The following is a 14,602-nucleotide window of genomic DNA, read 5'->3' as shown; positions in this document are numbered from 1 at the left end:
TTTTCAGCAGCCCATATATGTGTGTATATATATTTGTTTTTAATGAAAATCTTGTGATGGGGGTGTGAATAAGTTCTCTTACCTCCTGTAATTCTGTCAGTGGAAAAGCATTGGAAACTTCTGGCTCAGCACTCCTTGTCAGAAGCAATCTTCGCTCTGTCTAGGTTTGTTATCTTCCAAGTTTTGATTTGCAGTCACATGGCCCTGTTACAAACCCCGACTCATCATTGCTCTAAAGGAACACTGCAACTGTACAGAATTCAGCCAATTTTTAAATTAATGGAAAGTAACCCCTTCCAGAACCATTGCAACTTTCATTGTTGAAAAGGTAAATGTTTTTCTTTTTTCATTAAGGAACAGGAAACTTGTAGCAGTATGTGAAGTAGTACAGCTGACTATTCACAAATGTGTAAACAGTAAACATAAGGCGTTTTGTCATCTTTTTTTATGATAATCTTGGATGCAAAACACATGGAAATTTTTAGTGGTAAAGAAATCTGTAAAGTGTTACTTTTTTTTGAACATTGTATTTTGTCTGAGCAATTTAGAATACATTCAGTTCTAGTGCTTACACTTGACCTTGTTTTTTAAATGGATGTGGACGTGGTCACTTCCAGCATCTCTGCTGATAATGTGCAGCTTCCATAGGAATTCAGTTGTTTGCATGTGCTCTCCTTAGTTTTCTTAGTACTGACTGATCTCTTAACTTTTTTTTGCTCACCTCTGGTCCTCTTATTTTTCAGTGCACATATAAGAGATGATGGAAGAACTAGCATACAGAGACATTAAAAGTGGCACAAGATCAACCTTTAGTCATAATCTGCATTAGGTTGTCTCTCTCATCTCATAAGAGCAGATACCTCCTAATATCCTCACTTTAGTTCCTAAACATTATCTTAATCTGTATTTGCTTCACTTAGGCATTTTTAATAAGGTGTCTGGAGTCTCTGTAAGGCTACTTTCCTATGGTAATTTGAAGCTCGTGTATAACCAAAATAGTAAGGTTGTACTTGACTCTTAGATTTTTATTTTTTTTTAACTCACTTCAAGTGTCTTGCACTTTACCTGCTATTGTTGGATGCCCTTTTTCTTGAGTTATTAAAGATTGATTCTTCTGAGGTTTCCTCTTTTGTTCAAATAAGCTTATCATTTAACCACACTGACTTTTGGTTTGGCTTTCATTTCCACTTTTTTTTTGTGGTGTGCATTCCTTTTGTGATTGCTTTGAAAGCTACAAAAGCATCCTTGTTGAATGTAACTGCTAGTCACAGTTGTAGTTTTTTGTGGTGGTGTTTTGTTGTTTTGTTTTGTTTTTTTCCCTGAAGGGGGTCAACACTACCTTATAACTGCTGTTAGTTATGTCTCATCCCAGTGAGGTGTATCTGATAAAGCATTCCCTTTGTTCCCAAGTACAGGTTCATCTCCTCGTTGTTGTTAACAATGTTGTTTTCCATATAGGTTATTGGCAACCTTTGTTTTTAACCACTCCATTGGCTAAACCTCATAAAGGTTTAGGTAAAGCAGTCTTTCAAATCACGGCCTCTTTCCACAATGTTTTCAAATAATGTGTAGTACCATAACTAATGGGGATCTTAGAGCTGCTTCGCAGAAGGCTCCCCAGTGTAAATGCCAGAAGCACCACTGCAGTAAAATCATCTAACTCATGAAGTTGTATATGGGGGTGAGGATCTCCCAAATAGGTCTCTTCCAGCATCAACAAGCCATTCTGATGCTGCACCCCACAACCATAGCTCTCTTTTACTTGTCCCGTAAACCAGGCTATGGTCAATTTTCACCTACACTGGAAAGGATATAGCTCACTTCAGTGTACGAACAAGGCTTGCAGTACAGTGACCAACCCACACCTTGGGCCCTAATTACTTGCTGCAGATCTGAAGTGCCCTAGCTGAGTGGCCCAGCTACTAGCTTCCAGGGCCATGCTTCTTCTGGCTTATCTTCCACCTGTCCCTCTGACTCTTCATGTTTGTGGCTGTACAGTGCCATGGGTTCAGTAGCTGGGTTGTTCTGTACCCATTTTGCACTAAAGATTTTTTCAAAATAACTCCATAAAGTTCAAATACCATCTTAGTTGAACTGGTATCATCACTTGTAGAGTTACAGTACAGGCAAAATCCTGCTGGCTAGATATTTGGGGTTTTGTTTTCTTCACTGTAGACAGGGCTCAGAAGCATCTTTCTGATGGCTCATATTAGCACCCATCTGACCTAGGTGAGCACCAAGAATAAACCACCGATGGAGAATTTGGCCACGCCTGACTTCTCTACTCATGTCAGACCTGGTTTTCTCATGTTTTCAAATGGTTGAGTTATATAGACTTAAATAACCTTTTAAAGTCATTTCATTGCAATCTCTTGTACAACAAAGCTTGTAGATTATAAATTATTTGGCTTTTATGCCAAAGGTTTTCTTATCTAGCCTATAAAAATGCAGTCTTTACCTCAGTCATCCCTGTGTTGTGATGAATACCTGTTAATTCCTTTTTCTTAACATTCTTAGTGTTTGGGGTGGTTTTTTGTATGGCTGATCTAAATGCAATTTGTGCTTTGTGGTTTTTCTCAAATGGCTGACTTGATTTAGTTAAGTAGATGTAGTCCTTGTGGAGGTATTCTTTGTTCAGAATATGCCTTTATTTGGATTAAATTCAATAAGGAGCTATCACAACTGGAATAAAAGTGCTCTATTTCAGTCAAAGTACATAATCTTGTTGTAGGTGGTTGTTCCAAGGCTGTTTTTCATACTTTTGTAGACAAAACCTAAACCATAGCCTTTGAACTAAATATCAAAAGGCCTTTGAAGATATTTTGGGGTTTTGTTTTCTTGTAAGGGTCTCTTAATCCTGGTAGGGGATTTTGTTTGGTTTTTTTTTGGGGGGGGGGGGGGGTCTGTAGAGAAGATGTTAGGATTGACTTTATAGTCACTCCTACTTATCGAGAGCCTGTCTGTACAAGTCCTGCTTCTGTCATCCCCTAACTGAAAGCATAGATTTATCAATACTGTCTCGATCTGCAAGTCACATAAAATACATTTCAAATATTGTACATTGTCACTGGTTGTTCTTTCCACTCTTCTTTTAGAATACAGAAATATGCAAAACTTCACCTGACAACAAGGAAAGTTCAGGCATTTTTTGAAGCATAGTTTTCGTTGTCCAAGTGCCTTGTAGTGTTGGGTTTGTGGGTTTTTTTCGTTTGGTTGGTTTGTTTTCAGTGGCATTCTTTGTGTCTTCTGTGAACTGTTCCTGCTCCCTAGAGCTTGATCTGTTTTCAGATTGTTTTTTACCACCAGGCATTTCACTACATGCCAAACTTCCTGACCGTCACTATGGTGGATGGGTATTATTTCCCCACATCTTAGTAGTCCAGAAATGCCAGCTAACGGTCAGAGCTGCTGTGATGTTTTGTGGGCAGATGCTCCTGCTAGGTATGGTGCCCTGCCTGAGAGCTTGGAAGCAAAACAGATGGCCAGATAAGTGAACAGGGGACGTAGGTCTTGTGCTTAACTTCTCGCATACCTATACAGCATGCTTGGAGTAAGCAATGCTTGGAAAGTGTCGTACTTTAAGATTGTGATTGTCTTTAAATACTGAGTAGTCTGTGAGAAGCCTTGCAGACACCCAAAGGGTGTTTCAGCTTTTTACATAAAACTGATAGCATTGTGGAATGTCAAAAGAAGCACAAGTAATTTAAAATTACAGCTGTAAAGTTTGCTTAGATGTAAATATCTTAATTGCCAGGGTGTCGTGGTTTAACCCCAGCTGGCAACTAAGCACCACACAGCTGCTCGCTCACTCCCCGCCAGTGGGATGGGGGAGAGAATCGGAAGAGTAAAAGTGAGAAAACTTGTGGGTTGAGATAAAGACAGTTTAATAGGTAAAGCAAAAGCTGTGCACGCAAGCAAAGCGAAACAAGGAATTCATTCACTCCTTCCCACCGGCAGGCAGGTGTTCAGCCATCTCCAGGAAAGCAGGGCTCCACCATGGGTAATGGTTACTTGGGAAGACAAATGCCATCACTCCAAACATCCTCCCCTTATTTCTTCCCCCAGCTTTATATGCTGAGCATGACGTCATATGGTATGGAATATCCCTCCGGTCAGTTGGGGTCATGTCCTGGTTTCATCTGGGATAGAGTTAATTTCCTTCCTAGTAGCTGGTACAGTGCTGTGTTTTGGATTTAGTGTGAGAATAATGTCGATAACACACTGATGTTTTAGTTGTTGCTGAGCAGTGCTTACACTAGTCAAGGACTTTTCAGCTTCCCGTGCTCTACCGACTGAGAAGGCTGGAGGTGCACAAGAAGCTGGGAGGTGGCACAGCCAGGACAGCTGACCCAAACTGGCCAAAGGGACATTCCATACGACGTCGTGCTCAGTACATAAACTGGGGGAAAAGCTGGCCGGGGGGGCCACTGCTCGGGGACTGGCTGGGCATCGGTCGGCAGGTGGTGAGCAATTGCATTGTGCATCACTTGCTTTGTATATTATTATTAGTAGTAGTACTATTATTATTATTATTTTATTCTATTTCAATTATTAAACTGTTTTTATCTCAACCACGAGTTTTCTCACTTGTGCTCTTCCAATTCTCTCCCCCATCCCACTGGGGGGGGAGTGAGTGAGCAGCTGTGTGGGGCTCAGTTACTGGCTGAGGTTAAACCACGACAGTCCTTTTTGGTGCCTGACGTGGGGCACGAAGGGTTTGAGATAATAACAGATTAACCAGAGCACATTAAGGAATTTATATCTGTTAACAGTTGCGGGTCACAATATTGATTCATCTGTTCTTGATATTAGTCAGGTCAGCTGTCCCAGCTGTGTCCCCTCCCAACTCCTTGTGCACCCCCAGCCTACTCACTGGTGGGGTGGGGTGAGAAGCAGAAAAGGCCTTGACTCTGTGTAAGCACTGCTCAGCAGTAACAAAAACATCCCTGTGTTATCAACACTGTTTTCAGCACAAATCCAAAACATAGCACCATACTAGCTACTATGAAGAAAATTAACTCTATCCCAGCCAAAACCAGCACATAGGGATGTGTATGTTTCACTGTTAAAATTCTAATGTGTGAAGAATATAATTGAATCTTACATATAACTGTTGTAAAATTAGTTCGTTATCTTTTTCAAGTACTTGAAGCAATTTAATTGATAACATGACATTTCTATCATACACAAAAATTTTTGTTTAGATTTGAATCCCTAGAAATAACTATTTTCTGGACACTTGCCGGTATATATTTTCAGGTTAAGATCTAATCTAATGTCAGAAAAATTAGCTAAACCTGTGATTTAATGTTTGAGGAACTTGAGTGTGTTTTTTTAGGTTGAAACTGCCAGCAAGGTAGTTTGAAGGAGCTGTTTCCCCAGGTATGCTACATAAGGGATAAATCTGGCTGTTAGCATTCCAGCCTGATTTCAGCCCTCAAGTTCTGATTTGCAGCCAGAGCACCATGTTTTGTGATCATGCTTCAAAGCAGAGCTAGAATGGGAGGTACCTAAAAAAACCCTGTATTTAAATGCAATAGGAAAAGGTGGCACCAACTCAGTGTGTGCACTTGAGCTAATTTGGGACTGTAACCCATTTGATAGAGAGACGCGTTTATCTGGAGGAGATGTCTTTGAACTGCAAAAGACAAATTTTGTTAAAGATGGTAGCCAAAGATCACGCAAATTTTCACTATAATATAGGTGTTGGCTTCAGCAACCTGCCCATAGTTTGTAAGTTGGATAATTGAACTTCTTTAAAGAAACCTGAGTAGGCAGTCTCACGCAGATGTAGTGTTCTTCGTTTTGCTTGAAATGTTTTGGTGAGAACAACAGTGTTACATTGGTTTGCTCTAGAGCTTGTCACAAGGAATTCAGATAGTGGTTTGGGGAATTGTTCCTGGGATGTCTGCTATGTACACTTGAAGCTGGTGGGCTCTGTGTTGAGCGTTTACTCTGAAATCATGAAGCTGTAGCATGCCAATAGGATGAAGAATGGCAATAAAGTTAAACAGAGTTCCCAGGTGATACAATCAAATCATAAAGAAGCACCAACTTAAAGTCCAGTCCCAGTCATAAAAAAGAGCAAATTTTTTCATACAGTTGCTGTAACTTACTCAAGTGACAACAGTGTGAAGCAAGGAGTTTCTATGCTCTGTGCCTTACAGTGGATGAACCTTCTAATGATTTGTTACATGCTCTTTTTCTCGGAGTCCATTTAATACAATTTTTTGTAAGGGGGTTGTGTGTGTGTGTGTGTGTGCATATTCCCCTTAGTTAGAAAGGCATGTCAAACAGAGCATATTTTTGACTCCTCCACAGTAAGGGTGGGGAGGTTAGGCGGGGTGTGTGTGTGTGTGTTTGGTTTGGGTGTTTTTTTTCCTTTAAACATGACGATATCCTGAAGAGAGTTTTCTGTGAGCTGGCAGCGTGATTTACTTTTTGGAAGTTCTGCGTAGAACTAGGAAAGGACATGTTATAATTTGTGGAGTGAGACATTTATTAATAGGTAGAACTAAATCGAAAAGCCAGGTTTTTGTCTTCGGGTCTAACATTGCTACTCTTAAGCATTCTGCTTTTGAGTGGCTGTGGAATTGGAACAGAATATGTTTGTGCTCCATTAAATGCCTGCGTTGCAGTGCTTTGTTTGAAGTAAAGGCAGAAAACTTGCAATGACAAGCTTGGGTTTTATTTGATTGGCCTTGAAAACTTCGTACAAGTAAAGATAATGGAAAGATCCGAAAATTGACCTTTTTGTTATTTGAATGTTTCCTTGCAGCATTGGAAACACAACCATAAGTGTTGTGCTGGTATAGGAGAACCGAAAAATTCAGTTGAGCGGTCTAGTTCATTGTCCAAACTGAGTGAAATACTAAATATAAATGGCATGTGAGAGGAAAAAGAAAACTGTATTTTTAAAATCATTTAATATACAGTTTTAGCAATACAGGTAAGGGAAACCTTCAAATATTTTATTTTGAAAGTGTCAGAGGTACATTTCAAAAACCAGGACAATAAGGAAGAAGTGGTAAAATGATCCTTTTTCCAATTCCTTTTGATATTAGAAACGAAAATTTTTAAGGTGATTTGGAGTAAGAAGTAACAGCAAGAAACTTATAATGAACTCATACTCTAACCTATAAATCTGGGGCTTTGAGAAAAATTCAGACATGAATTTCACACCTTTTTGATTTTTGTTCTGATGTATGATGGTGCTTTACTCAGCCGTAGGAACAGTTTTCCCTTATGGAATGTATAGACTTGTTCAGACTTTTCTTTTTGTCATAATTTAAGAAAATTTTTGATAGCTTCACCTTTGGGGAATGCCTTAAGCTGATTTATGTATCCTGTAATTTAAACATTGATAGTATGAAATTTATGTCATTGCGTATTCTTTTTGTTTAATATGGAATTAGATTTTGCATGGAGTTTGCTTTTTACACATTAGGAGATAAAATTTTGCAGGTTTAAGTTGTTAATGTTTAGAGTGTACTTGTCTCAAATGATACATTACTCAAAGTAAATTTCTAGGTAGATTTACTAGCAGTAGCTAAAAAAAGCTGTAATGGTTGAATTCAGCATAACATTGTGTGTTCATATGACCAGTTTCCATATAATACACACTTACAGGCTGCAACTCTTCATGCTTCCTTTATGCTGAACGTGCACTTTTTCAAAGATTGGAAAAAAGTCCATCTAGCAAACTTTGTGGGGAGGTACAAGCCTCAGGTAGATTTTAACAGCATTACTGACAATAACGGGTTTGTAAGCTGGCTTTGATGTAACCAGGGCTTGAGAAACCCACTCTGCTCATGGTGAATGAGATGCTTGGGTAAAGGCCATTGTCAATGCCTTCTTGAGTACGGGTGACTTTTATTTGAACTTCGTGATTATAGCCTTCAAAACTTCAATCAGATACAAGCAGGTACCTCCACTTTGGTAGTGGCAGGCAATTTTGTGCTTCCTGTAGCTATTAGGCTTGGCCAAAGCGCGGGAGAGTGAAAACTGAGCCGGCATGTTGGTGCCCAGTGCTGCTCCTAAAATCCTAGCCAGTGTCTCTCCCAGTTAATCAAAGCAAAGTCATCAGGGGAGTGGAAGAGCTGACCATGAAGATTACTCTAGGGGGAAAGGCTTGACACAGAAGCAAAGAATGAGATAGGGAAGACAGTCTGTTGAACTGAAAATTGAAGGCGGCTAAAAAAGGGGAAATCCCCTAAATACTTACTGCATAGAATGTGAATGGATAAATAATAATAGTCCAGAAGAGTTGGGAGTTACTCTAAGCTTTAACGTACAAATATGATTTCTCTTGTGCTTTGTAGTGATGTTTTGAGCTCTTACTGAAGTTTTTCTTAATGTAGGTTACACACTACAAGCAATATCCACCTAATACAAGCAAAGTATATTCCTACTTTGAATGTCGTGAAAAGAAGACGGAAAATTCCAAATTAAGGAAAGTGAAATATGAAGAAACTGTTTTTTATGGTTTGCAGTACATTCTGAATAAATACTTAAAAGGTAACTGTCTCAAATTCCAGTAAAACTTTACCTGTAAATAAACACCTTAAGACTCCAGGCTTGAGAAAAATTATAGTTGAAACAATTCCAGGTTATATTGGTACAGGGTAGGTAGTGACATGCATAAGGTCTTATTTATGTGATTCTGAAAATGAGATGTCCACCCTCATAAAATGGTATTGACTTCTTAATTCAGACACCTCTCTACTATGTTTATTTATGCCAGAGGTTTATTAAAAATGAAGAGGTGTTCATATCCCAACTTCACGGGCTAAATTGAAATGAATGGAAGTAGAGCGAGACTGTGCATAGAATCACAAGAAGATAGAAGATTCAAGGGAAAATACATTTTGCATTTTGAACATAAACTTTAGTCTGTATTTGTTGGTTTACTTACTGTGTAAACTAACAATGGTTTTAATTTCCCTTAAATTTTGGTTGCCACTCAGCTTAGATCATTGAATATAGCAGCTGCGTGTGAAAGTGTTTTCAATATTGACAATTTTAAGAGTAACATCTGAAAACTCCTTGGTGCCGTTTAAGATTTTGTTTGCTTTTTTGCATTATGTGCAAATATCACCTGTTCTGACCTGAATGCAAGTTGCCTTCTGCCAAGCTTTAGAAGGAAAACTTAAGTCATATGGCTTACATATCTTTGTCTTGATCCAGAATCCGTAAATATCTCTGCCAATTCCGCCAAAGATTGGAATTCCACTATAATCAAAACACTTGCTAATCTTGTTTCTTTTCTCTTTAGCAATCTGAGGATTGTTCCCTAATGTTTCCAGTAGATGATTGGTCCTACAGCAGTAGCAATGCTTATTAAAATAACGTGGTTAGTCTGTCAGTTCCTATCGCAAGGTGGTCAACCAGAGACTGGTTGTAAGGCCTCTCCACGGGGATTCTGCCTGCAGCAGTGTAGCTTAACCCTTGTGCTAGTCTGGTTATGTCTTGTTGGATGTGCCAACTTGCACAATCATCACATTCCTCTGGGAAAAGCACTGCTACTAAAACTCTTGACAGGTTTTTGACTGTCATAAAAGAGTAATAATCTCAAATTGTTCCTGAGTCACCTGCAAACCACAAGTGTATTTTATCCTGTTGGTTTCTTGAGCATCCTAATCTATATAATAAACAAAAGTAAAATTTGGTTTTAACATAGCTAGTATACTGCATTTGACATGACTTCCATGTCTTTGTTGGAGGCAAAGTGACTTTTCTGTGTCTGAACCTTTTTGTTATTTATTTTATAAACTGATGAATATTGTAAGTTTCTAAGCTTTCATCTGTTTCTGAAACCACAGGTAAAGTGGTGACCAAAGAGAAAATCAAGGAAGCCAAAGAAGTATATAGGGAGCATTTTCAAGATGATGTCTTCAATGAAAAGGGATGGAACTATATTCTGGAGGTAAAAATTTGTGAAAAGAGTATGAGATCATCATGAAGGATTTATGAATCAACTGTAGAATAAATACAGCAGTCTCTCCTTTTAACCATGATAGTAAAGACTGAATAAATTTAGCTTTTTATGTTTAGTGTACAGGGAGTAGCAGCTGTCAAAGAATAATCATATAATTGTAATTCCTTAGGGAAAAGTAATTTTCATCCTTTCAGATGCCAAATACAGCTTTGCAGGTAATAAGGATTTATGGCTGCCGTCAGCCAGCTAGTGTAAGTGGGGGCTTGTTGGCAAGTCTCCATATGTAATATAGTACTTAGTGGTTGCTTGCATATTTACATTGATTTCTGTAACTAATCATAACCATTTTTATACTCATGCAGAAAGCATTACAACTTCTTGCGTGTGTAAATAGTTCCAGAAAATACGTTTTGTTCAATTGTTTCCTAAATTTTTCAGAGATACTTAAGTTGAACTTTATTATGAAATACAAGGCTTGAGCACATCTGACACACAAATCCTTCCAAATTAAGTCTTTCCACAATTATCCTCTTTCCCTTTTGTTTACAAAGGTGTCAGTCTTCAAGTAATTGCAAACATCTCTTCTCTGTAAAAGCAGCAGATTCAGACTAATAGCATTCATCAGAGCTGTTCTAATCTCTGCAGATTAATTAAATGCTGAGTTTCATTGTGGGTTCTAGTGAATGGATACTTTTGGCATTCGAAAACACAATTTTTAGTTCTTTGCGTTTATTTTTCCCTGGATACCCTGGCTGTATGTATTTTATGGTGGCACCTGTCTGTGAATATACCTGGATGTCATCTTGCAACCAGGGGTGACCATAAGGTGTGCAGAAGAAAAGTGAATTGCAACTAAATGCTGCAAATGGCAGCAAGGTAAATAAAACCACTGTTTTCTAAGAGGGAGTTACGGAGAGGTTTGTAGAGGACTTGCATCCATTTCAAACAACTACAGATGTGAATTCAATCCATATTTGTGTTTAAGCTGCATTATACATTGTGAACTGCTCTCATCTGTATTTAAAGTAATCTTGATCCCTCTTTGGCTAAACTGAATTAATACACTTTTAATGCTGCATGTCTGTCCACACTGAGTTTTAATGTGGTTTAACCAATTCCGTTCAACTTTTGGTTTAGTCAAAAGAAGCCTTCCTACAATACCCCCTGTATACGCTGTTTATTTCTTTGTCAGATTTTCTTGTTAAAATTGTGCATATATATATATATAAACAAATATGATTTCCACTTCTTGATCTTAGATGGTGATGGCTCTCAAACTGGACGTGTATGTACACTTCGGGTCTTTGTATGCCCTTATATGCACACAGAGACCCTGCTTCTGCTCACTGAATTCCTGTATATATTCACATACCTACCACTGTTTGCTCTCTGGCTCTGTTACCTAATGTGTAGTGTTAGGTAAAGTGGAGGGAGCAATGGCTGTATGAGTGAAGTGCCAAAATGAATTTGAAAGGTACACGCATGAATTTGTACCAAGAGTAAATGAATGAGTAAATACTGATAGGGTGAAGGGATGGAAGAGAGAAATGGGCTGCCTGGAGAACAAGGGGGTGGCATAAAGGCTGGAAGTTGGCAGGAATTGATGATGAGTAATAGGGATGTAAGCCCTGAATTGTACAAGTTGATTCTACCTAAAAATTTTGAAAAGGGCTATAATATAATGCTATAGCATGACCATATTGCTTTTTTCCATGGACAAAATCAACACCTATAGCAGCTTTGAAATCTATTTTGTTTTTTCATTTAACTATATTTTTGTCTTCATTGAATCATTAATAAATTATTTTGAGCCTTTTTGAAGGCTTCATTGTCCTTTGTTAATCCAGAACAGACACCTCCAAGTCTGACAACTAAATCCTGTGTGGTATATAAAAACAATTTGCTTCAGCATATTACACTTTCGAAGAAACTTTTAAACTGTAGTGTAGAAGAGACTTACGTGTTTTGGGCACTGGAGAATACGTTTTGATGCTACTTATGAATGTGTGTAATTTTTCCGAATTGATGCAGCTTTTGTTGCCTTTAAAGAGTATCTCATGAGACACTTTCTGTCAAAAAATATTAATATACAAAACATTTTAAGTGTTATCAGTTTAGCTTGCAGGGCTCTTTCAGAAAGTTCTAATTACTCTTTTAGAGTTGCTGTTTGCAACTTAGTCTTTTTCAAAAGACGTATTTCACACAATGTTTAGTCCTTCAGGGACGAAAGACTGAATTTGACAAAAGAATGACACTTCAAGATTAGATCTCACGTTTAGTGAATAATTGAGATGACAAAATATTCTTTAAAATAGATATTAAATGAATCCTGCTCTAATAAATTAACAAAGCATGCATCTATACTAAGCAAAACTAGATTTTTTGGAAGGCTAATAGGCGAATAGCTAAACTTTTTTTAGCTTACTTCATGTGAAAGCACTGAAGAAAACTAAGTAGCAAATATTTCTTGTTCTGTGGGTAGAATTTATGTATTTTTATAGAATATTTAAGCCTTCCTGACTCAATTTGCACAAGGAATACAACTGATAACCATCATTTAGTTTGATAAAGAGACTATTTTTTATGTTACAGGATTTTCCTCCTTTTTTGGTAAATGTGGAATTTTTTTTATTTATTTGGGCTGGTAGGTGTGCAAACAAACCAAATTATTCTTAGGGTTGAAAGAAATGAAGAAGAAGAAAGCTTTATCAATAAACTCCTAGCCTGACTTTTATCCATTGCAGTCAAATAAAAGAGAGGTAGGTCCTAACCTTTCCTGTTGTCTAACAATATTACTGTTTCTTACACAGAAATACGATGGCCATCTTCCTATAGAAATAAAGGCTGTTCCTGAGGGCTCTGTAATTCCCAGAGGAAATGTTCTTTTTACGGTAGAAAACACAGATCCAGAGTGCTACTGGCTCACAAATTGGATTGAGGTCAGTTTTGGAAAGTTAACCTGTTTTTTCTAAGTAAATATTAATGCACTTAAAGGCTGAATCCTTATTGGTTTAAGGGGAATCTCTGGCAGCTTTCATTTTCTGCTTTAAGTAAGCCTGGATTCTTTTTTTAGTGCTCTTACACAGACCTTTTCCCCCTACCTGGCAAGGGATTGTAATAATTTTGCAGGAAATTCACAACAGTACTTTTATCCACAAGGAAAGGAGGAGGAGGGGAATTGTGTCTGTAGCTTGGGAGTGATAACTCCTGAGATGGTCAATACCTGGCCTACCTTATAAAGGTATTAAAAGGCTAATTACTTTAGCCCTAAAGCAAACTGTTGGAGGCATCAGTACTTTCTGAATGGGCGATGAAAATAAATAGACCTTTTTGTGCCTGATTAAATGCTAAGTGGGAATTTTTAAGTCCGAAGGAAGCATACACCTAATAATGTGATGGGTTTTGTTTTAGACTATTCTTGTGCAGTCATGGTATCCAATCACAGTGGCTACAAACTCTAGAGAGCAGAAAAAGATTTTGGCCAAATATTTGCTAGAGACTTCTGGCAGCTTAGAAGGACTGGAGTATAAACTGCATGACTTCGGCTACAGAGGAGTTTCTTCACAAGAGGTAATACTACTTGTCTAATTGTTCTTGACTATAAAAGATTGTAGCATGTATCTGTTAACAGTTGTGTCCCTGTTCAGCAGTGAAATTGTGAATGCATAGAGCACTGTGTTTGGACTTATTGTGGAGGGGGGGAGATCTGGGGTGGGGGGTGGGTATGTGTCTAAACTGTGAGCACTAGACTGGGAGAATTTTTTTCTATATGGATGGAAGCTGTCTTTCCTGTGTAAATGCATGAAGAGGGTATTGGTGAAATGGGAACTGAATCAGTTTTGCTGTTACAAACTAGTGCTAGGCGGTGACTGGATTTAGGCTTCTATATTTGACGTGGCAACTGAAAGTTGCATCTTTTTCAGACTGCAGGAATAGGAGCTTCAGCTCATTTGGTGAACTTCAAAGGAACAGACACTGTAGCAGGAATTGCATTAATTAAAAAGTACTACGGTACAAAAGATCCGGTTCCAGGATATTCTATTCCAGCTGCTGAACACAGGTAAGATATTGGGCTATTAAAGCCTTTTTAAAATAGCTTAACAAAATGTAATTTTTTCTTATCCATCTTTGTATCCAGAAATATTAAGCCGTTTCACTTATATCATACAGTATTAGCCATGACTGATCCAGCTGTTGAGGCTGAAGTTCAATACTGATGCTTCTGTATGTTCTAGGGGCACAACAGTGGCATGGTTGTTCTTAACTATAAATGTTTTTTAAATGTTTGTAACTATAACCTTCTTATCAGTGTCTAAGTAAATTTGGATGATTCTTTTTAGAATGGACTTGAAGGTTTACAGGTTAAAGTAGATATTGAGGATTCACATTATGAACTTTAAATTTTGTTTCAAACATCATAAAATGAAAAACCATGTAAGTTGCAATTCTGGACTCTCCCAGATCATGTTCTCCCTTCAGAAGAGGCCGTTGCTCTAAAGCTTCCCATCAGCATAACTAATTCAGCCAATGGTAGATCCTTGATCTCTAGCTAAGAATTGTGAATGAGGTTTTGAGAGTAAGGAACTGATCTCAAACAGGCATTTGAGATGAAGAGCTCTCATTTTTGTATCCGAATCCTGTACAAGGTCAGGAGTGAATGCACAT

At 38.0% G+C, this 14,602-nt stretch overlaps 1 protein-coding gene across 2 annotated transcripts in view; it reads left to right on the top strand.

Moving 5' to 3' along the window:
• The window catches only part of NAMPT (nicotinamide phosphoribosyltransferase), a 32,468-nt gene that overhangs the window by 4,416 nt on the left and 13,450 nt on the right, over window positions 1-14,602 (top strand). For both annotated transcript variants that reach the window (XM_076328599.1, XM_076328592.1), the window contains exons 2-6: window positions 8,361-8,517; window positions 9,822-9,925; window positions 12,748-12,876; window positions 13,349-13,507; window positions 13,861-13,997. In XM_076328599.1, coding sequence (XP_076184714.1) covers window positions 8,361-8,517; window positions 9,822-9,925; window positions 12,748-12,876; window positions 13,349-13,507; window positions 13,861-13,997 — 686 coding nt within the window. The remainder of the gene's footprint in view (window positions 1-8,360; window positions 8,518-9,821; window positions 9,926-12,747; window positions 12,877-13,348; window positions 13,508-13,860; window positions 13,998-14,602) is intronic.

Source organism: Aptenodytes patagonicus, chromosome 1, assembly GCF_965638725.1.
Source record: "Aptenodytes patagonicus chromosome 1, bAptPat1.pri.cur, whole genome shotgun sequence".
NCBI lineage: Eukaryota > Metazoa > Chordata > Aves > Sphenisciformes > Spheniscidae > Aptenodytes > Aptenodytes patagonicus.
Note: the sequence above shows the minus strand (reverse complement) of the source record. Positions and strands in the feature narration are given on the sequence as shown.